General features: G+C 43.6%; 1 protein-coding gene across 1 annotated transcript in view; it reads right to left on the bottom strand.

Moving 5' to 3' along the window:
* eys (eyes shut homolog) overlaps positions 1 to 21,558 on the bottom strand; it is a 388,659-nt gene that overhangs the window by 98,534 nt on the left and 268,567 nt on the right. The window contains exon 29 of the mRNA XM_077236480.1: positions 20,120 to 20,345. Coding sequence (XP_077092595.1) covers positions 20,120 to 20,345 — 226 coding nt within the window. The remainder of the gene's footprint in view (positions 1 to 20,119; positions 20,346 to 21,558) is intronic.

Genomic DNA, 21,558 nt, shown 5'->3' with positions numbered 1-21,558 from the left:
ATGAAAGAAACACTACAGGAAATATCTAACACAAAACTCCGGTATAAAATAAGTCCGCAAACACTTTGAGGGTAGTTATTGCTAATGCTTGTGAAATGCTGACTCTGCTGGATCGCTGCCAGCTGTGCTGGTGAACACTATTATGGGATGTATAAATATAGATCTCTGTAAAGGGAAAACAAGAGAGAGAGTGCGCGTGCGAAAAAGATCAGAGTTTTTGGTTACACTTTATTTTAAGGTGTCATTGTTACAATGTAATTAAATATTTAAGTACAGTGTAATATTAATTAACTACATGTACTTACTATAGCCTAGGGTTAGGGTAGGATTAGGATTTGGTTAAGGGTTAATTGCATGTAATTATGCATAATTTACTGTTATTACTATGGTAATTACATGTAACATAATATGTTACATGTAATTACCATAGTAATAACAGTAAATTATGCATTATGCACTGTAAAATAAAGTGTTACCGACTTTTCCTTACGGCCACTCAAAAATACCGCTGTTTAATGTATGAATGGAAAGCGCAACCATTAAATCTATAGAGGAAAGTACTCATGAAATACATACAAATGCAAAACTAGTTTTGCACTTATGCATGCATTTCACAACATAATCAACAGCTTCTTTTACACGTAACTTTCATTAGTAACAAACATTAGAGAGGCAGAAATTATACCTCCAATTATGAGGTGTGGTTTTTTCCTATGCGATCAGGATTGTTACCTGATGAACTATAAAATGAGCAAAAAAGGATCAATGTGTAGAAGTGTTACTTCTAATTGTACTAAAGTCACTCATATAATTAAAATACAAAAAATGGATTTTACAATCAGATATATCAATATTATAGTCACAATTTCCCCATCATACACATATCTAATATTTTACAAACATATTTAGTACACTCTCTAATTATAGGACTAATATACACACACAAATGTGCAAGGTGCCCACACGAAAATAAGACAGACATCATAAAACTCTCAGATTTATAAGCCTCATAAGTCATGTTAATGAGATACAGATTGAGCAGATTGAAACCACGATGAATAATTCAATGCTAGTTATGCAAATAAATTAATGATCATTTTCCTTTATTGTCATCTGATTTATGCCCTGCCTGCATAGCACGTTACTCATCGCCCCATACATATAAATGTATGAGAATTTAACCTCTTCAGATTAAAGACATCAACATGCAATGACAGATCACATGAAGCAAGCACATCTGAACTTCATTTCATATAGGAGCTCGACTAAAAACACAGCATTCCTCTCGAATGCCAAAATTGCAATGAGAAGTAACAGTGTGCCAATTTATTATGTTTTTCTATATTTCTTGCTCATACTAAAGAAATGATGAGTTTTGTCACAAAAGCAGAAATATATATTTTTCTCTTCCAAATATGATGGGCATACAAATGGACTCCCAAATGTGTCACAGATTCTTTGCAGTACCACAAGTGTTGCACAAACTATTTGTTCAATCGTTGCATGTGAAGTTATACGTCCAAACCAGCATAACCCGACTGCCACAGACTTAATTCAAGATATCAAAGAGGAATTTCAAACTATCTTCTTTTGTTTCTATCTGAAATAGATTTTATACCCAGTAAGGTGGGAATGCAGAGGAGGAGGAGAGGACAGCAGAAAGAGAGAGCAGAGGTATCATGCAAGTTCCTGGCTAATCTATTTATAGCTGCACCTAGGGCAAAAGACGTTTTTGAGAGCGACCTAGATACACATATCGATGAGAGTTTGTTGCCCTGTCTGAAAGTTACAGTATATGTCCCTTCTGAAACACCAGAATAATTCAAATCAAGTGATTGTGTAGATAAATTGTTTCTAATTTATCATAGTGTGAGACCAATGTGGGGCAATGAACGACAAACTACAAAATAAGAACTGGACTATGTTTAAAAGCTTTGCCCATTTACCATGAGTAACATTTTGAATCATTTGAATGAGCTCAGTATAGGACATGTCATATGCATCGGAAAGAAGCACGTCCTGATTTTGCTGAGTTTGACATGTTCCTGGGTCAAAATATTTTGTTGATCCTGGAACAACATTCCTGACTGAACATTTAATCCTAACCATACCCCATACCCCTAAACCTAACCATACCCATTACTTATCCCTAAAATCAGAGGAAAATTATATGTAAATAACACTGATGGAGTAGCACCTAACCCTGGTTGTAAGCCTATAGTTGACATAAACTGTAAACTTGTCCCCAGTCTGATTGGTTGATAGGAATGTTGCTCCAGAATCAACAAAGATGTTGATCCAGGAACATGCTGCACTTGGTGAAATCAAGTTTTGCTGGAAGGGAAAGAATAAAAACAATGATCATGCACCACTTAGAATTGAATTAAGAAGGCCTTTTAAATTTTTTACACAATTCCAGAATTTAAATTGATTTCAAATTGTATCAATCATGCAGAATTTCAAATGGAATTTGAATGCATATTGAATTAAATATAATTCAAATTCATATGAATTAATTTAATTTATAACTAGAAAAGCAAATATGGTCAAGGTAAAATATAAATGTTTGCTTGACATAGACGGACAAACAAACGGACATAGATAGATATAATTATCATATTAAACTTTTGAGGTCCCAGAATATTTTCAAATTTGAATTCAGTACAATTCTCTTCCTGTCACTCCAATTTAACCTGTCAGTTTAAGTTAAATTCACACTCATGAATTGAAAAAGAGCCATTTCATAAATTCTGAATTTTGTCTACACCCAAAAGATAAATAAGACAAGTACAAAAGAAATATATAGCTGAAAGCAGCAATTAAAGGGGTTCAAGTGTTTTAAGGCCTTCATGCCATCTATGCTGTTAGGGTCTAGGTGACCCCTTTGTATAACACTGTTTTCAGGTTTTACATTAATTATAATGTGGCAACAATGTCAAAAATGATACCTAAGAAAAAATTAAGTGATAACCTTTGCCAAAATGTGATTGTAAATATTATAATAGTGATTTTATAATGTCTAAAAATTAATGCAAATGCAAAACCTGTTAAAAGAACTATATCTGTGAGCAGAATGACAAAATTAACATTATAACCAGTAGATGACAGAAGATGGCCACTCATTTGCTCACTTTTATTTTAAAAGTGTTTCCCACCAGTAACCAGGAGTTCAAGATGGCGCCGAGTATGGCTGCTGCGTTGCGAGCTCCGTCACAACATGGTAGTTTTTTGTTTGTTCTTTTTACAGTTCTTTTGTTTTTTGTCTTGGATGTTGTCTGTCTTATTCAGTACGACATACAAACACTTTTGGACATTGGTTCCGCAATCGAACACCGAAAACCGGACTTTCATTTCTTCAGTGATGCCCCGCTGTTTACAAACACGGCAGCGGAGCCCTTTGTCTGGGCAGCTTGGCCGCGGAAACGCAGCCGGAGAAGGGGAAGAAGAGCCGGCGTTCTCGTCAGAGTAAGACGGCGTGCAAATCGACCCCCGCTTCCCAGTATTCTGCTAGCAAACGTTCAGTCTCTAGACAACAAGCTCTGTGAGTTGAGAGCGCGGATCTCTTTCCAACGGGAGACGAGGGACTGCTGCATTATCTGCCTTACAGAAACTTGGATGTCTGCTGAGATTCCAGACTCGGCCATCGAAACCGTGGGGTTCTCAGTGCACCGAGCGGATAGAGTTAAAGACCTCTCAGGTAAAAGCAGAGGTGGAGGTGTATGTTTTATGATCAACAAATCCTGGTGTGATCAGAGGCACGTACATTCTATCAAGTCTTTCTGCTCTCCTGATCTGGAATTTCTCATGCTTCTGTGTCGACCATTCTGGCTACCGAGGGAATTCACAGCGGTCATTATCACGGCTGTGTACATTCCCCCACAAGCCGACACAGACCTGGCACTAAAGGAACTGTATGGGGAAATAAGCGAGCAGGAAACCGCGCACCCTGAGGCCGCGTTCATTGTGTCCGGGGACTTTAACAAAGCCAACTTTAAGAAAATAGCACCTAAATACCACCAACACATAAACTTTAACACACGAGGGGACCGGGTTTTGGATCATTGCTACTCCCCTTTCCGGGATGGCTACAAATCCCTCCCCCGCCCACCTTTTGGCAAATCGGATCACTCTTCCGTTCTCCTTCTGCCCGCTTACAGGCAGAAACTGAAACAGGAAAAACCCGCCCTCAAAACGATCCAGTGCTGGTCGGACCAATCAGACTCTATGCTTCAGAACTGTTTTGATCACGCGGACTGGGAGATGTTCCGGTCGGCCTCTGATGACGACATCGAGGCTTATGCTGATAGCGTAACCTGTTTCATCAGGAAGTGCGTAGAAGACGTTGTTCCGATCAAAACAATACGGATTTACCCGAACCAGAAACCATGGATTAATGGCGATGTTCGTGCAGCACTCAACGCGCGGACCTCCGCTTTTAACTCCGGGAGTGCGGAGGAGCAAAAACAAGCAAGTTATGCCCTCCGAAAAACTATCAGAGCAGCAAAACGCCAATTCAGGGACAAGATTGAAGGACAGTTCAACACCACCGACTCTAGAAGCATGTGGAAGGGAATTAATAGCATTACGGACTATAAAGGAAACATAAACTCCACAGTGAACAACACTGCCTCTCTCCCAGATGAGCTGAACACTTTTTATGCTCGATTTGAGGGAACTAACATCCCCCTCGCGGAGAGAGTTCTCGCGGCTGAAGCTACAGAGGTTAGTACACTCTCCGTCTCTGTAGCGGATGTAACCCGATCTTTCCGTCGGGTGAACATCCGTAAAGCCGCGGGTCCAGACGGTATTCCGGGCCGCGTCATCAGAAAGTGCGCGAACCAACTAGCTGGTGTTTTTACGGACATTTTCAATTGGTCCCTCTCCTTGTCTGTAGTCCCCACATGCTTCAAAACGTCCATCATCGTACCTGTACCGAAGCAAACCAACATCACCTGCTTAAATGACTGGCGCCCTGTTGCTCTGACCCCCATCATCAGTAAATGCTTTGAGAGACTAGTCAGAGATTACATCTGCTCTGTTCTACCTTCCTCACTGGACCCACTGCAGTTTGCATACCGCAATAACCGCTCCACTGATGATGCTATTGCATCTACAATACACACTGCTCTCTCCCACCTGGAAAAGAGGAACACATATGTGAGAATGCTATTTGTAGACTACAGCTCAGCATTCAATACCATAGTGCCCTCCTTGCTTGATGTGAAACTCCGGGCTCTGGGCTTAAACAGCTTGCTGTGCAGCTGGATCCTGGACTTCCTGTCAAACAGACGCCAGGTGGTTAGAATAGGCAGCAACATCTCCTCATCACTGACCCTCAACACTGGAGCCCCACAGGGCTGTGTTCTCAGCCCACTCTTGTACTCCTTGTACACATATGACTGCGTGGCAACTCACAGCTCTAATTCCATCATCAAGTTTGCTGATGATACTACGGTCGTAGGTCTGATCACCGACAACGATGAAACGGCCTACAGAGAGGAGGTGCTCACTCTGACGCACTGGTGTCAGAGGAACAACCTCTCCCTCAACATCAGCAAAACCAAGGAGCTAGTGGTCGACTTCAGGAAGAACGACAGAGAACACAGCCCCATCACCATCAATGGAGCACCGGTGGAGAGAGTCAGCAGCTTCAAGTTCCTCGGTGTCCACATCACAGAGGAACTCACATGGTCCGTCCACACTGAGGCCGTCGTGAAGAAGGCTCATCAGCGCCTCTTCTTCCTGAGACGGCTGAGGAAGTTTGGAATGAACCGCCACATCCTCACACAGTTCTACACCAGCACCGTCGAGAGCATCCTGACTGGCTGCATCACTGCCTGGTATGGCAATACTACCAGCCGTAACCGCAAAGCCTTGCGAAGGGTGGTGCGCACTGCCAGCCGTATCATCGGAGGTGAGCTTCCCTCCCTCCAGGATATTTATGCCAGGCGGTGTGTGAAGAAAGCTCGGAGGATCATCAGAGACTCTAGCCACCCGAGCCATGGGCTGCTCTCACTGCTACCCTCAGGCCGGCGGTACCGCAGCATCAGGACACACACCAGCCGACTCCATGACAGCTTCTTCCCACAAGCAATTAGATTTGTAAACTCTTGATCCCTCATGATCAATAACCATAAACATTCTAACTGTCAACACAGCACAACATAACCTACTGCATTTACATAATATATATATATATATATATATTTGCACCTTACGAGTATCTACTCTATGTATAATTACCTCTTTTTGTATTTTTGTATACTGTTGTATATGTAAATTGTTGTATATTGTATATTGTTGTATATTGTAAACTGTTGTATATTGTACATTTTATATTATTATTGTTCTGTTAGTGTATATGGTACTGTAAATCTGATGTTTGCTGTAATTGTTTTCGTCACATCGTGTCATACTGCTATGTTGCTCGGAACTGCACCTAAGAATTTCACCCACTGTTGCACTTGTGTATATGGTTGTGTGACAATAAAAGGATTTGATTTGATTTGATTTGAACCTCCACTAAAGTAAGGCACATTTTCCATGTTAACCATTAACCATTTCCATTAAATGATACACACACACAAAGACAAATATGTTTTCAATGTTATTGGGATATATAATTGTGTAAATCTCTTTGAATGTCTATAAGCATTTCACTTATTCCTAAGTAAACAAATTATATAAAACAATAATACCAGCGCACCATAATTAGAAAAAAAAATGTAAAGCATTTATTTTTCAGTCAATGATGTAAACTAATATAAAAGGAATAGCTTTAAAATACTTAGTGGACAGAAGCAGTGAAACTCAAGTAACTAAGCATGTTTCTTCAAAATGACTGGTTCTCCATATGTACAGTTTTTTGTTTTGAGCACACGATATATAGACATGTTATTCATAATAGGCCATACAAGATATATATATATATATATATATATATATATATATATATATATAAAAATATATATATATATATAAATTGTATCTGCTAAACGGTTTAAAGGTGCAGTGTGTGACTTTTAGCGACATCTAGCAGTTCGGTTGCGAGTTTACACTAAGGGCTCAGCCCACCGCTCACCCCTCCCTTACGAAGAAGCTACGATGGCTAAAACAGGACAAACATCGTCGCCTGAGACGGCAGAGAATAGCCAGAGTATACCAAGTTTCTGTACCACAGTCCATTATAAACCACATCATGGATAAAGTTTACAAAGCCATAGTCAGGTGAGGATCAAGGGTCTTAATACGTAATATAATAATAGTAATTAGTTGACTGTCTCACGAATGTAACCAGCACATTTCTCCCCACATAGCAAACCCATAATACAGCCAGGGAGAAGAACCACATGAAACGTCTACGGTTACGTATGTAACCCTCGTTCCCTGAGTAGGGAACGGAGACGTTACGTCGGATGACGACGAATGGGGTTTCGCTTAGAACACCTATCGACTTCGAGTATTACAAAACGAGCCAATGGCAAAGAAATGCCATGGGTCTGCGGAATTTGCATAGCGTATCTCCGCCTTACCTCGTGGGTATAAAAGGAGGACGCCAGCAACATGCAGATATGTTTCTTCGCTGAGGAGCCAAGACTGAGCTCAGGCGATCCCCGCGGTACAGCGGAAAGTGGCAGGCAGACGTAACGTCTCCGTTCCCTACTCAGGGAACGAGGGTTACATACGTAACCGTAGACGTTCCCTTTCGTTGTCACTCCGAGTTACGTCGGATGACGACGAATGGGGTTACCAGTCTAATCACGCCACCTTCTCAGCTGTCTTCCAGTGCCCTGCGTAAATCGAGATCCCTGTCAGCCTGGACAAAGGACTCCATTTATCACAGGAATACCAAAGTACACTGGGAAGCATATCCCAAGCTTAGGGGAAGTATGCAATTAATGCCAACCCAGAGGGGGGGGACTTAGAGAATACACATATGACCCGAAGGAAGCATATGGAAAACACTGGGGTGTCCAGCCGCAGGTGGAATATTTCAACCCCAGGGGTGGCAAGGTGGCTTGCCAAGGGGAAAGACACATGCTCAGAGAGGCTTACAGTGGAAATACACATGTGGGGGTCGCTCAGAGGAGGGACCGTGCACACGGGAGGCACCTAGCCGACGCACAGGCAATAGACACTGGCGCCGACGTCAGGAGTGCTGGAGGAGCTCAGGGCTTTCAGGAAAGCTCACCTGAGGAAAATATCGCACGTATCCAGTCCGTGGAGTGGAATGGCGAGCAAGCGAAGACACCTGAGCGGGTCCGGTACTAGCTGGTTGAAGCGAGTACACGAGAGGACACAGGCTCCACTCGGAGATTATAGAATCTGGCGAATGTGTTAGGTGTCGCCCAGCCTGCAGCTCTGCAGATGTCTGTTAGGAAGGCGCCATGCGCTAGAGCCCAAGAGGACGCCACACTCCGGGTGGAGTGGGCAGTCACACCAAGGGGACACGGTCGACCTTGCTGCTGGTATGCCAAAGCAATAGTGTCCACTATCCAGTGAGACAACCTTTGCTTGGAGAGAGCCTTTCCCTTCAGCTTCCCACCATAACAGACAAAGAGCTGGTCAGAGGTCCTGAAACACTGCGTTCTGTCTACATAGGCGCGGAGAGCGCGTACTGGACAGAGCAGTGCCAAGGCTGGGTCTGCCTCCTCCGAGGGCAGCGCTTGCAGGTTCACCACCTGGTCCCGAAAGGGAGTGGTAGGAACCTTGGGCACGTATCCAGGCCGGGGTCTCAGGATCACGTGAGAGGAAGCCGGCCCAAATTCCAGGCACGCTTCGTCAACGGAGAATACGTGCAGGTCCCCAACCCTCTTGATGGAGGCCAGTGCAACCAGGAGCGCTGTCTTCATAGACAGGAACTTAAGCTCGACTGATTGCAGGGGCTCAAAGGGAGCATTCTTCAGGGCAGTTAGAACCACTGAGAGGTCCCAAGAGGGAACGAGAGGAGGCGAGGCGGATTTAGTCTCCTCGCTCCTCTCAGGAACCTGATGACCAGGTCGTGCTTCCCCACCGACTTACCTTCAATGAGGTCATGATGTGCGGCAATGGCGGCAACATAGACCCTCAGGGTGGAGGGAGACAGCCTTCGCTCCAACCCCTGTTGAAGGAAGGAAAGCACAACGCTGATTGAGCATCTCCGGGGGTCTTCTCGGTGAGAAGAGCACCAGTTGACGAAGAGGTTCCACTTCAACGCATAGACGTGTCTCGTGGACGACGCTCTAGCGGAAGTGATGGTAGCCACCACCGCTGGTGGTAGGGTACTCAAACCTGCCTCGTCCCATCCAGGAGCCACACGTGGAGGCTCCAAAGATCGGGACGAGGGTGCCATAGGGTGCCCCGTCCCTGAGAAAGAAGGTTCTTCCTCAGAGGGATCGGCCAGGGAGGTGCTGTCGCGAGGAGTACTAGTTCGGGGAACCAGGTCCGGTTGGGCCAGTAAGGGGCAACCAGAATGACCTGCTCCTCGTCCTCCCTGACCTTGCGCAAGGTGTGCGCAAGAAGGCTCACTGGGGGAAACGCATACTTGCGGCCCTGCGGCCAGCTGTGCGCCAGAGCATCCGTGCCGAGCGTGCCCTCGGTCAGGGAATAAAACTGGGCGCAATGGGTCGAGTCGTGAGAGGCAAACAGATCTATCTGCGCGTCCCCGAACTGGTCCAAAATCAGCTGAACCGACTGGAGATGGAGTCGCCATTCTCCAGGGAGTGGCCGAAGCCGTGAGAGCTCGTCGGCTGCACAGTTCAGGACTCCGGAATGAAAATGGCTCGAAGCGACCTCAGATGCTTCTGACTCCATAAGAGGAGGTGGCGGGCGAGTTGCGACATACGGCGCGAGCGTAGACCACCTTGATGGTTGATGTACGCTACTGTGGCGGTATTGTCTGATCGGACTAGTACGTGTTGACCCCAGAGCAACGCCCGGAAGCGGTGCAGGGCAAGGCGTACTGCCAGCAACTCGAGGCAATAGACATGCCATACTGCTCAACACTACATGCGAGAATCACTGAGCTTCAGGAGCAACCTTGCTCAACACCTGGGTGTGATAAATCTCACAGAATTTTTCAGGAGCATTTCTGCTCAACATGAGAGTGTGACAGCATGTCCATTGCGCATGGCGCCCCAGCCCGTGGAGGCATCTGTTGAGACAACAACATGCCGGGAAGCTCGTTCCAGGGGCACTCGGGCCCGTAGAAAACTGAGGTTCGACCACGGGGTGAGTACTGACGGCAGGTCGGAGTAACTGGTACTCGGAGGGTGCCGTGTTGCCATGCCCACCTCGGGACTCGGTCGCGAAGCCAAAGCTGAAGCGGTCTCATATAAAGCAATCTGAGCGACGTACCGCGGCTGCAGATGCCATATGCCCCAGGAGCCTCTGAAAAAACTTCAGTGGAACCGCACTCTTGTGCTTGATAGTCTCAGGCAAGTCAGCAATGGCTGAGTGGAGAAGGCGACCAAGTCCATACCGAGAAAAGAGATCCTCTGCACGGGGCAAAGTTTACTCCTTCCCCAGTTGACCCGAAGGCCCAGACGAGCTAGGTGCCGGAGCACTGGGTCCCTGTATTCGCAAACCTGGTCTCAGGAGTGAGCTTAAGACAGCCAGTCACCGAGATAGTTCAGGATGCGAACCCCGTGTTCCCATGGAGGAACAAGGGCTGCCTCAACAACCCCTGTGAAGGCGCGAGGAGACAGGGCTAGCCCGAATGGGAGAACAGCGTACTGATATGCGCGTGCCCTGACAGCAAACCTTAGGTATGGTCTGAGTCGAAGGAGAACGAAGACATAAAAGTAGGCGTCCTTCAGGTCGATCGCTGCAAACCAATCCTGTGGCCGCACACATCCAGAAATGCGTTTGGCCAGGAGCATCTTGAACGGCAGCCTGTGAAGGGAGCGGTTCAGATGCGTAGGTCCAGGATTGGCCGTGACCCACCAGACTTCTCCGGGACAATGAGGTAGGGGCTGTAAACCCGGACCTCATTTCGGCTGGAGGAACAGTCTCAATCGGACCCATCGCCAGTAGGGTAGCAACCTCCGCTCTCATGATAGGGGCATAGCCACCGACCAAAGTGGAGCAGACTCCCCTGAAGCGGGGAGGAGACCGTGCGAACTGAATCGCAAGCCGAGCCGATGGTTCGCGCTACCCAGCGGAACAGAAGGGAAGCTCTAGGCAGGCTCCCAACTGTACCAGCGGCGTCAAGAACCACAGACGTCCCCCGGGTGGTGCAGCGAAGTGGAATGACCGGCCCAGACGTGGATGGCATAGCGGCCCGGTGTGGGGGCAAGGTCATAACCGCACCCTGACAGAGGAGCCCAGGGAAGGACCAGCGTTCCACGGGGGCCTGCTCTGTCAGGGGTCTGGCGACAGAGGGGGACAGGGGCGAAGCGGTCCGTGGACGGCACGCCGTGTCAACCGCCTCTGGAACAGAGGGGGACGAGGAGAGCACGGCTTGTGGGCGGCGCTCTGTATCGTCCGAGAACTCTATATGCTCAGAGACGAGAGAGTCAGTTCTTTCTGAATAAGGATTCTTCGCCAGCCCTCCACCGGGGAAAGGAGTGGCCCTGCTACCAACTCCTGGAAGAACTGAGTCTCATCTCTGAGCAGCCCATCTCAAAAGTGCCGCTAACCCGCCGTTTAGCGGGGGGCGGGGCTGGAGAGGGCTGTGGCGTCCCAGCTACGGTCTTCCAGAGCCAGGCCCGGGTGAATGGGCGGGGTTGGAACCGTAGGAGGGTGCCTTCGGCGGTGGGCAGACTGAGGGATCTGAGCGGACGGCGGGGGCGTCGGGCAGAATAACCTCAATCTGCTCATGGGCGGTTGAGAACTGTAGGGCAGAAGCACTCAACCGCACCGCCGAAGAGGCCGACTTGGGAGATGGGGGTGTCGAGCAGACGGGTCCACCCGACATCGTGCACCTCAGACCGGTCAGCCCCAGAATGGTGAACATCACCTGACTCCGAGAGCGTACGGCACTTTCGTCGCTCGGAGAGCAAGGTCAGTGGCGGCGCGCAGCTCACTGAAGAGCCTCGGGTCAGTCCCGCCCTCCTGCATGTCCATGAGCATCTGGGTCAGGTAGACCAGCAGAACGGTCATGGGATGCAGTGAGGCGGCTGCCTGTCCTGTGGCACTATAGGATTTCGCCACAGATTAGTGTAGACGAAAAGAACTACAGGCTTTGGACGGGTGCTTAGGATTGCGCCGGGAAGCACTCTGAGGACACAGTAGCATGGCAACAGAGCGTTCAACCGGGGGGACCCCAGTGTACCCATGGGCAGCGGCCCCTGAGGGGAGGAAAGGCGGATGAGACCAACGAGCGGACCCGTGATCTCATCATGCACGTCCGGGAGGAAAGATATTGGGGTTTGCCGTGGACGCGGGTCGGCGGCCTCACCCAAAAACCAATCGTCCCGGGAAAGCATGGCCGTCATCTCCGGATCAGACTCAGGCACAACCGTATGCACACCAGAGGGTGGCAGCTGTGACGAGTCGTCATTTCCAGAAGAATCAAGCCCACCTAGTGATGCTGCTACAGACACAGCATCATCCTCTGTAGCTTCAAATGAAAACACACGGGCCACCCCTTTTTTTTTTCTTTTTTCGGGGGGGTAGACTCGTGGAATCATCAGTTCGCTAGCGGGCACCGTCATTAAAGAGGGGGGCTGGGGTCGCGGACACAGAGTCGGCGCCTTGTTCCAGACCAACACCCTCAGGTCACCCTGGCCACCAGCCGAAGATCGGGGGGTGGATGAGGGGACTCTCACTCTTGCGAGTTCACCGAGTCTCGACCTATATATGACGCGATGATCACGTTCCCAGAGAGAACATGAGTCATCCACGAGCGCTGTTCAAGCATGATCAAAGCCCAACACACTAGACAGCGCTCGTGCCCATCAGAGTCCGATACCAGTCCGCTGCAACCAGAAATGCACGGGCGAGCCGTCTTTAAAAAGACGTGCCGCGTGCGAGCTCTTTTAAGAGAGGAGAAAAAAACTCCGCGATGTTGAAGCACACAGGGAGACACACACACACTGGCAGATGACTGCACAGATCAGCAGGCACTGTGAGCTCGCTGCAGATCGCCGTCACACCAACATCGGAGAGAGAAGCTCGTCTCGTAGAGCGAAGTCAGAGATGACTGTGGAGTGAAGAAATATTCTTGGCTCCGAAGCGAAAACATATCTGCATGTTGCTGGCGTCCTCCTTTTATACCCACGAGGTAAGGCGGAGATACGCTATGCAAATTCCGCAGACCCATGGCATTTCTTTGCCATTGGCTCGTTTTGTAATACTCGAAGTCGATAGGTGTTCTAAGCGAAACCCCATTCGTCGTCATCCGACGTAACTCGGAGTGACAACGAAAGGGAACTATGCAACTATATATTTTTTCTAACAGGGTAGTAAAAGTTTAGCTGGCTAATATGAGCTGTTACTGCGGCTGAGCTGGTCAAAGCGTTAAGCCTTGTTTATACTGGATGCGTCCGCATGAGCCCAAAGGTACGTGCGGCAAAAATAACGTGATTGTAACAGCGCGCGCGCCTCCCCATCCCCTAGACACCATTTACTACACACAATAGGCTTTTTTTCTCTGATTTTGGAAACTCGATTGACTTAAAATGCTTCCAAGATCGACGGGTTGGTGATTCCTGTAACTGTTTTACGGTCAATGACAAGAGTACTAATCAGCTGTCTCACGAACGTAACCAGCACATTTATCCCCACATAGCAAAGCCATAACACAGCGAGGGAGCAGAATTAAGTTACATGAAACAATCCAACTACATATTTTACACCACTGACAAGGGAAAAGTCACTACTCACAGTGTTTATGGCTAGCTTCTAGCTTTCTGCGGCTTCTCTTTCAAGGTAGTGACGAAATGCGCTCTGTAACGCTGTTTGTTCGCTGACGGCTACGGTAGAAACATGACGTCACAATATGTCGACCTTCATAGAATCACAGCCCAATGGAGCAGTATCAGACTCACATTCTGACTAGAATCTGAGTATGACGACGTCAGGCTAACGTTGCGTGATACTTAGGGAGAAAAACGCAATAGCACCACCTGGTGGCCATTTTCTTTCAAACTTCGCACTGAACTCTAAGGCCATGAGTCAAAGGGGCCCCCCAAATTTTGATCTGATTGGCCTCCATTAACCTGGTCTAATTGGTGCCCAGACTTTATTGGCCGATGGTTTTTCGCAATACAAAAATGTCCTCAAAAACAATCATTACAACTTGGACAAAGAAACTGTATGACACTTTCAAGTCAATTGGACTAATGGTTGTGTAGAAATAGCAACATTTACGTTTTTTCATATCATAGCGCCACCAAGTGGTGAATCGCCGCAGTTTTCTTGTGTGACCACAGAATGAACATGTACAAGAGCATAACAAGTTTGGTAAAAGTATCTCATTGGGTTCAAGAGTTATAACCATTTTAGTGAAAGTGGCCCTGCCTACTTCAAACGTTTTGGCGTCCCGTCACGTGCGTGATTCAGTGATTGAAATTCTTTTGACAACTTTTTGTCATGAGGGTCTCTAGAGGATGCATGTCAAGTTTTGAGGGAATCAGAGAAACGGCTTGAGGAGTTTGAAAAAGTAGATTTTTCAAAAAATTCAAAATGGCAGAAAAGTTTTGATGTGGATATACACGTTTTGTTCATCTTGAGCCGAGGATTGCAATAGCATAAAGCATTTTGTCGAGTCTATAACAAACGGTCTAGCAGTTATGAGCGATTTCGCGTTTTGGATCTCTGTAGTGCCCCCATTGGCCGATATGGCTGAGCCCTTGTAAGACTACTACCATTTGACCAGGGGCCTCATTTATAACGGTTAAGTATGCACAAAACAGGCCATGAAAGATGCGTACGCTACTTCCGACGCATAAGTTGTGATTTATAAAAACAAACTTGACGGGAAAATTTGCGCACCTGCACGCAAACTCTGACCCATGCGTACGAACGTTTTGGAGATGGAGCAGTTTGGCGACACCGATGGTGAGCTGGAGTTAAATATCTTTTTGGTCACTTTTAGACAGAAAATTAAGAAAATTATACATATACAGAAAGATAATACAATCATAATTTCACTCATTAAGCCTATCACATGAAGCAAACATCCATCCCTTCTTAAATGTCCGCGCCAGCGAGCACGTTGGTCCGTTTAGTGAAACTGATGCAGCCTTTCTAAAACCGTACATTCATTATACGTCCTAATCATAAATAGGCCTACAGTGCATGTTCACAATACAGTTTAAATAAATAAAAGAATGATTTAAACTACGTTTTACTTCTGATATAAACATTTAGATTAAATATGCCATTCTCATTAAAGGTGTTAAACACTTAAACTACATGAAATCATTACTGAGAAGTTACAACATTTTTATATTCAATATATATAAATATTTGTTGTGGATGCAATGCTTTTGAACACTTTTCCTCTGGCATGCTGTGTTTTAATGTTTTAACTACAGAGATTAATTGCTTATCATGATAATAGCAGATTGTCTGAGAAAATAGACTATAAATAAATTGTTGTGCATTATTTGCACAAAACTATCTTTTTCCAATAAAAATATAAATCAATTAAAAATACTATTTGGCCAGTGGAAAAGATTGAGAAAAACTTTCTCTGAAATGTATTTTAAACTATTTGATTTATTGAAAAACAAGGCAAGGATAGGCTATTAAATAATTTTATAATGACATGCGGATTTCATATTTTCGTAATGTCTGGAACCGTTAAACATGTTATCACGTGGATGAATAATCATATGCAAATGAAATGCAGATGAGGATATGCATAGTAAAACTAGGCGTTGTAAGCTCCATATATGGTTATTTCGGGGTGGAGACGCATGTGCGTACAATGTTACGATGACCTGGATTTATAAAGTGAATTCAGCGCAGATTCTGGCGTACGCACGGTTTTATAAGTCTCAATATTTGTTTGCGTACGCCATTTTTGGCTTTCGGGCGCACGTACACTTTTAGTAAGGATTCAACGCACAGTTTTATAAATGAGGCCCCAGGTTTCAAGTTTCTTACGGTTTGGTCTGCACGATCAGTTCTATGGCAGAATAATAATAATAATAAAAATCCTTTGCGCTTGAACCCATAATGAGAAAGAAAGAACGAAGCAGGTTAAAAAACAAAACAAAAAACAAAACAAAACAACATCAAGTCTAACTATAAAGACTGAAACAAATGTGCATGTCTTTTTTCTAGATTTTGGCTACCTTGTATCAGTCCAATCTGCCATTCTATGAAAACGATCCCAGCCAGTTGTCCATCAAAAGAGTGTGTGCATTCCAAAGACTAAATGGATTTCTGAGTCCAACTTGAGATGATAGATTTATCCCACCATTTTTGAGTTAGGACTATAGCAGCTTCCTTGAGTTTTATCTTCCATAAAAAATTGCCTCAATTCCACCCCGTCTGGACAATCGGAGAGTGATTACTCAGCTAGTGTTCCTCTCGGGCACTTGAGGAAAATTCTCATGGATGCCCAGGCAAACCTTTAAAGCTGTCTGTAGCATTTGCCTTCCGCATTGTAAATTCATTGATTTCTGTAAAGTGCATGTTTGGAAAATTAACTGCACTATTCCCCAAGGGCACTGGCTTACACACACTTTGTCTGTCTCAGTAGTGGCTGAAGAAATTAGTGCTGATGGTATCTTAGAGCAAACATTCATGCAGTCATATTCATACACATTTCTGTGCCCTCAAGAGATCAAAATGCAGTTTCTCTGTTTAACACATTTTTTTATTCTGCGGAGAGGTTTAATTTCATTGTGTTGTGCCCCCCAGGACTACCATAAATTCTAGCTTAAATGTCAAAATCACTCTCAACATTTGCCAGAAACACAAATACCTTTTTTTTTCCGCCCTGTAACTGACGTATTGATTTTATTTTTTTGCTGTTTGCTTTTGAATAGCGGCAATCTTAGATAATCTTCTAGCAGTGCAGCATTTAAAAGATCAACTGTAACTGAGAGAATGACATCTCATTCCCACTCTTTAACGCTGTGAAATGTGGTATTTAGAAAAGAAAAAAAAAATGTTGAAAACGGCTACGGGCCAGCAGTTCATTTTAAATTAATTCAGAAAGAAAGCGAAAAGTCATGCTTTAGGGAAATTTAAGCGCATTTCTTCTTCTAAAATAACTTGCTTAGACTATGCTTCACTAAATTACCTTCAGTGATTTGACAAATTTAGCCTCCAGAATCCATTTATTTGTCCATTGTCAGAAAATTGGGCAAGGATGGTTCAATTTCCTAAGTGATGTGAAAATTTAGTCCTCATGTGCCACACTGACATTTTGGCTCTTTACAATTCATTCATTGTTACCAATGGGCATTTTCTGTCATACTCAATAAACATCATAAACTATAGCACATAGTCTTTAATTAGCTGTGATTTTTCCAGCGAAAACAAACTGAGTTTGTTCAAACTATTGCCTCTTCAGAGAACATTAGTGGAACAAATGTGGAAAAAGCTGTTATTATCAGACATACCACAGATGGTGAGTGTTTATCTTACTAACCTTTAGGGGCTCCCAGCTCATTTAGGAACAGAGCAAAGCAAAATGTAGGTTATTTGGGAAATCTCTGCGAAATACACATTTCAAGGATGTTTTGTCTGGCATGATGTTGCCTGTGGTAATGTATCGGTATGTTATTGTAGTCATTGATATCATATAGTGTGAAGGCAATTGTAAACTCACAAATAAGAGTGACGACAAAAACCCAGCGCATGCTAAGTAGAGCTCTCTCTCTGACACAGAAAAAGCTGTGTGATCATCTCATTTTATGAGAAGTTTTCCATAAAAACTGATATTGGGAATTAAAAATGTCTGCCTACCACCTACCAAAACATTATTTCATTCAACCATGTAATTACAGATAATTACAATGTAGGTTTCAAGTTGGCTTTAAAATACAAATTATTCTTGACTGCTAAAATGAGGTGTATCATATAAAGATGCAAACTATTCAGTAATATTACTTTATGCATTAAAGAAATTAAATCATTATTTTCACGTGGTCATGTGGGCTCTCATTTTAGATGTAGTAGTTCAACATTATGAATTAAAAATGTTAATAAATGTTTTATATTTATAAGGTGTTACAATTTCCCCCAACTACTTGTGGGCAAATTCAACTTTTTATCAAAGGGAAAAAATGAAAATGATGTAATATTTTACTTACCCTCATGTCATTCAAAACCTGTATGATTCACTTTCATATTTTGAACGTAATAGAAGATATTTTGAGAAATGTCCATACAATGGAAAAATCAATAGTTTGGTAAAATTCATCAAAATATCTTCTCTTGTGTTCTGCAGAAAAAGCAAGTCACTCAGGTTTAGAACGACAAGAGGGAGAGCAAATGATGACAGAATATTCATTTTTGGGTGAACTGCCCCTGTGTGTACAATATACTTTTCTATATAAATAACATTTTACTGAACAAATTATATGCTGTTCATGAATAATATTTATCTCAATGATTGGATTCAATTGTTAATGTTGTCTTTCATTTACCCAATCCTTTTGCCAATACTATTAAAAAGCCAGTACAGTGGAAGTCAACCTCATAATCTTAAAATGCAAAAACATTTTCCTTCCTTACTGTGTGGAATGGATGCAGAGAGTTCACATGCTCTTCATGAGGAACCGACTGTAACTCAGAGACATTTTATTTCTGTAAGATTTAAAGAGCACCTATTATGCTTTTTTTTAAAAAACATTTTCAAGCTTCTTTAGTGTGTAATGTTGCTGTTTGAGCTTAAAAAAGGTCTGCAAAATTCTCTATATCAGTTTCTGAACTCCCTAAAACACCTCGACTGTAGTCTTTAGAAGTTTTGGTAATTTTCTTCTGGTAACACGTCACAATATTCCACATTTAAAGGTACACTGTCACTTTTTTTCAAAATTGAACTCATTACATCAATCCTTCTTCCAAAAAGTATTTTTGTCTTACCCTGATTCACTATGGTAAGACTATTAGTTTTCTCTGGAAATTGCGCACTTACGTCACTCGCCCATGCGTCTCTTTTCATATCCATTAATAGAGGAAAGTTGTTTCGGCTACTTTGACGTAGGAGTGGCATACTGTAGGTTAACTGTCACAACAAGCGAGAAAGGTTGACAAGGAGCAGCTAAATCTCAAACCTCCAGGGAATCGCCCATTTAAAAAACAAACAAACAGACGATTCTTCTTGCTAAAATAGAACGTGACAGAGTTGGAAATAAAATGAGAATCAACATTGACTTGGCGATAACTGAGGGGTTTGAAATGTTGTAAAACTGAAACAGAGATGGCGTTTTTATTACTCAACAGGTGAGTAAGGTATTGAATTGCCATATGTAGCTCATATGTAGTTCATTGTAAAGCATTATCTATTGTGAAGGGTCATTTCATTATGCGATATTGCAGCTCTGTGCTGGAATACCGTGTCTATTAATGGATAGAGCTGCAGTAGCGTCTTCTGCTAGTCAGTTTGAGATCGTTTTTCCATCTAAACTGGTTATATCTCTTAAGCCTAGTTGTCAATGTTTTTTGAGCACTGCAGTAGGATAACCATATTCATCCACAGTCACACAGAGCTGAAGCAACCAAAACAATGTTCTTCTGCAAAATGCATGCAGTTTTCTTTTTTAACCGCTAAAGGCCCAAAAGTGTACCTTTTAATAATTCCCAACCAAGGCATATGAAAAAAAGGGGGTGAGGCCTGGTTAAGTTGATTTAGTAGAATTGTTAAAAGTTATGGTAAAGCATGTGACATTTCCGAAACACTCTTGAAGCCATTGACCAATCACAACACACTGGTCCAGTGACCCAGTCGACTAATCAGAACAAATTGTGCTTTTCGGGAAGGAGGGGCTTCATAGAGACAAGAACTACACAGAGCGTTACTGACAGACTGAGGGGAGTGAGGTGCAAAAAAGTAAAATATGTGCAAAATGTCTTTTTTTTTACATTCAAGCTTGAAATCCTAAACCCCAAAAACAAAATCAAAATTTTGTAAAAGGGCATCATATGGCCTCTAAGATTTGATGAGGTTTCTAGAAATACAGAGAAATACTACAAAAGTACAAAATATTGCATATGCGGTTTTACCACCAACCTGTCAGCTGCTCAGTGCTTTGCAAGTTCTCCACAGGGACTAAAGTGGGTTGTATCTCTAAGCTGGGGTGGATGGTACTCCATGGATCGACCAAGATGGGAGGAACAGAGGGTGTGTGCGTCTTTACTGTGGCACAGCTGACATTGTTGAGGCCATCCTTACATGAAAATCCATCAGGGCATGATTGGATCAAGCAGTCATCATAATTATATTCACAGCTTTCACCCTGAAACACAAAATAAAGACTTTTCTAAAAACATTTTTTTTCTCTAAGTGTTATTGAAATGCCTGCTGGCCTAGGATATTGTTTGATGCCACATTTAACAATGTTGTCAGTACAATAATAAGGCAGGTTTCTGAAATAATTGCACAAGTATGTGGCATTGTGGTGAGGAAGTACAAAGTTTGATGCAATATGCTGAAATAAATGCAGTGTACACAAGGCTGGGGGCATTAGAATTCAAGTGTGGTGCAGAACTCAAATTTGAATGGATAAGAATGTAAATTATAGTAGCAGCCTAGTAGCAGGAGCAATTATGCTTTCTGCTGTACCAGTTTGGAGGATAGCCATACATTTTCCCATCTTACTCTCTTTGTCTTTTTGAAGAGAATTTCCATTAGTAAATACATTGAGTGCTGTGTTGAAAGTGTGACATCTCCTCAACAAGGTAAAAGGTTCATATTTTTGTGCATGCAAGCTTTGCACAATGCCTCACTATAAAAGCTTGACTAAAATACAGATAACCCATACTTCAATTCAACCAACAGTATTCCTGTCTGGCACCTGCAGCAAAACAAAACTGTTTACACTTTATTTTGGTAGACATTCTATTTTACTGTAAAATAAATTTGCAACGGCATGTCACCTAACTCTCATTAGAGTATTAGTAGACTGTTAGGTGTTAGGGTTCAGGTTAGTAGAATGACATGTACTTACAAATTTACGTATAGTCAGTAGAATGTCTGTTAGGGAGCATCAAAATAAAGTGTTAGCAGATATTAAGTAGACCGTCTACTAATACTTTAATGACATGTAGTTGCAAAGTTACTTATAGGTAGAAGAATATCTAAAGTGGACTATCAAAATAAAGTATTACCAAAAATCACCATTAGAGTAGAACAAAATTACACTGTGACTCAATAAAAGTCTATGAAGCATACCTGTAGCACCGATTTTAACAGATTAAAGATCAATGTTGATTAGAGAAAAGTATTTCTGTTTGATTCATTGGCATACGACAATGGTCTTAGATATCTTATACTGACACCTTGAGCTGTGGATGCAGCAAGTGAACGGGATTTCACAAAAAGTGCAACATGTTCCTGAATCAATGGCTGCGTCTGAAATCGATTAGTCTTGAAGAAGTAATTACTAAACAACCACAAAAGTATGTTCTATATAGTATGAGTCTGTGTATAATGTAATCTGGACGTACTAC

Source organism: Siphateles boraxobius, unplaced genomic scaffold (genome assembly GCF_051911475.1).
Source record: "Siphateles boraxobius isolate OS27281-9 unplaced genomic scaffold, OSU_SipBor_1 20, whole genome shotgun sequence".
In the NCBI taxonomy this organism is placed as follows: Eukaryota; Metazoa; Chordata; class Actinopteri; order Cypriniformes; family Leuciscidae; genus Siphateles; species Siphateles boraxobius.
The sequence above is the reverse complement of the archived record's forward strand: the minus strand, read 5'-3'. Positions and strand labels throughout refer to the sequence as shown.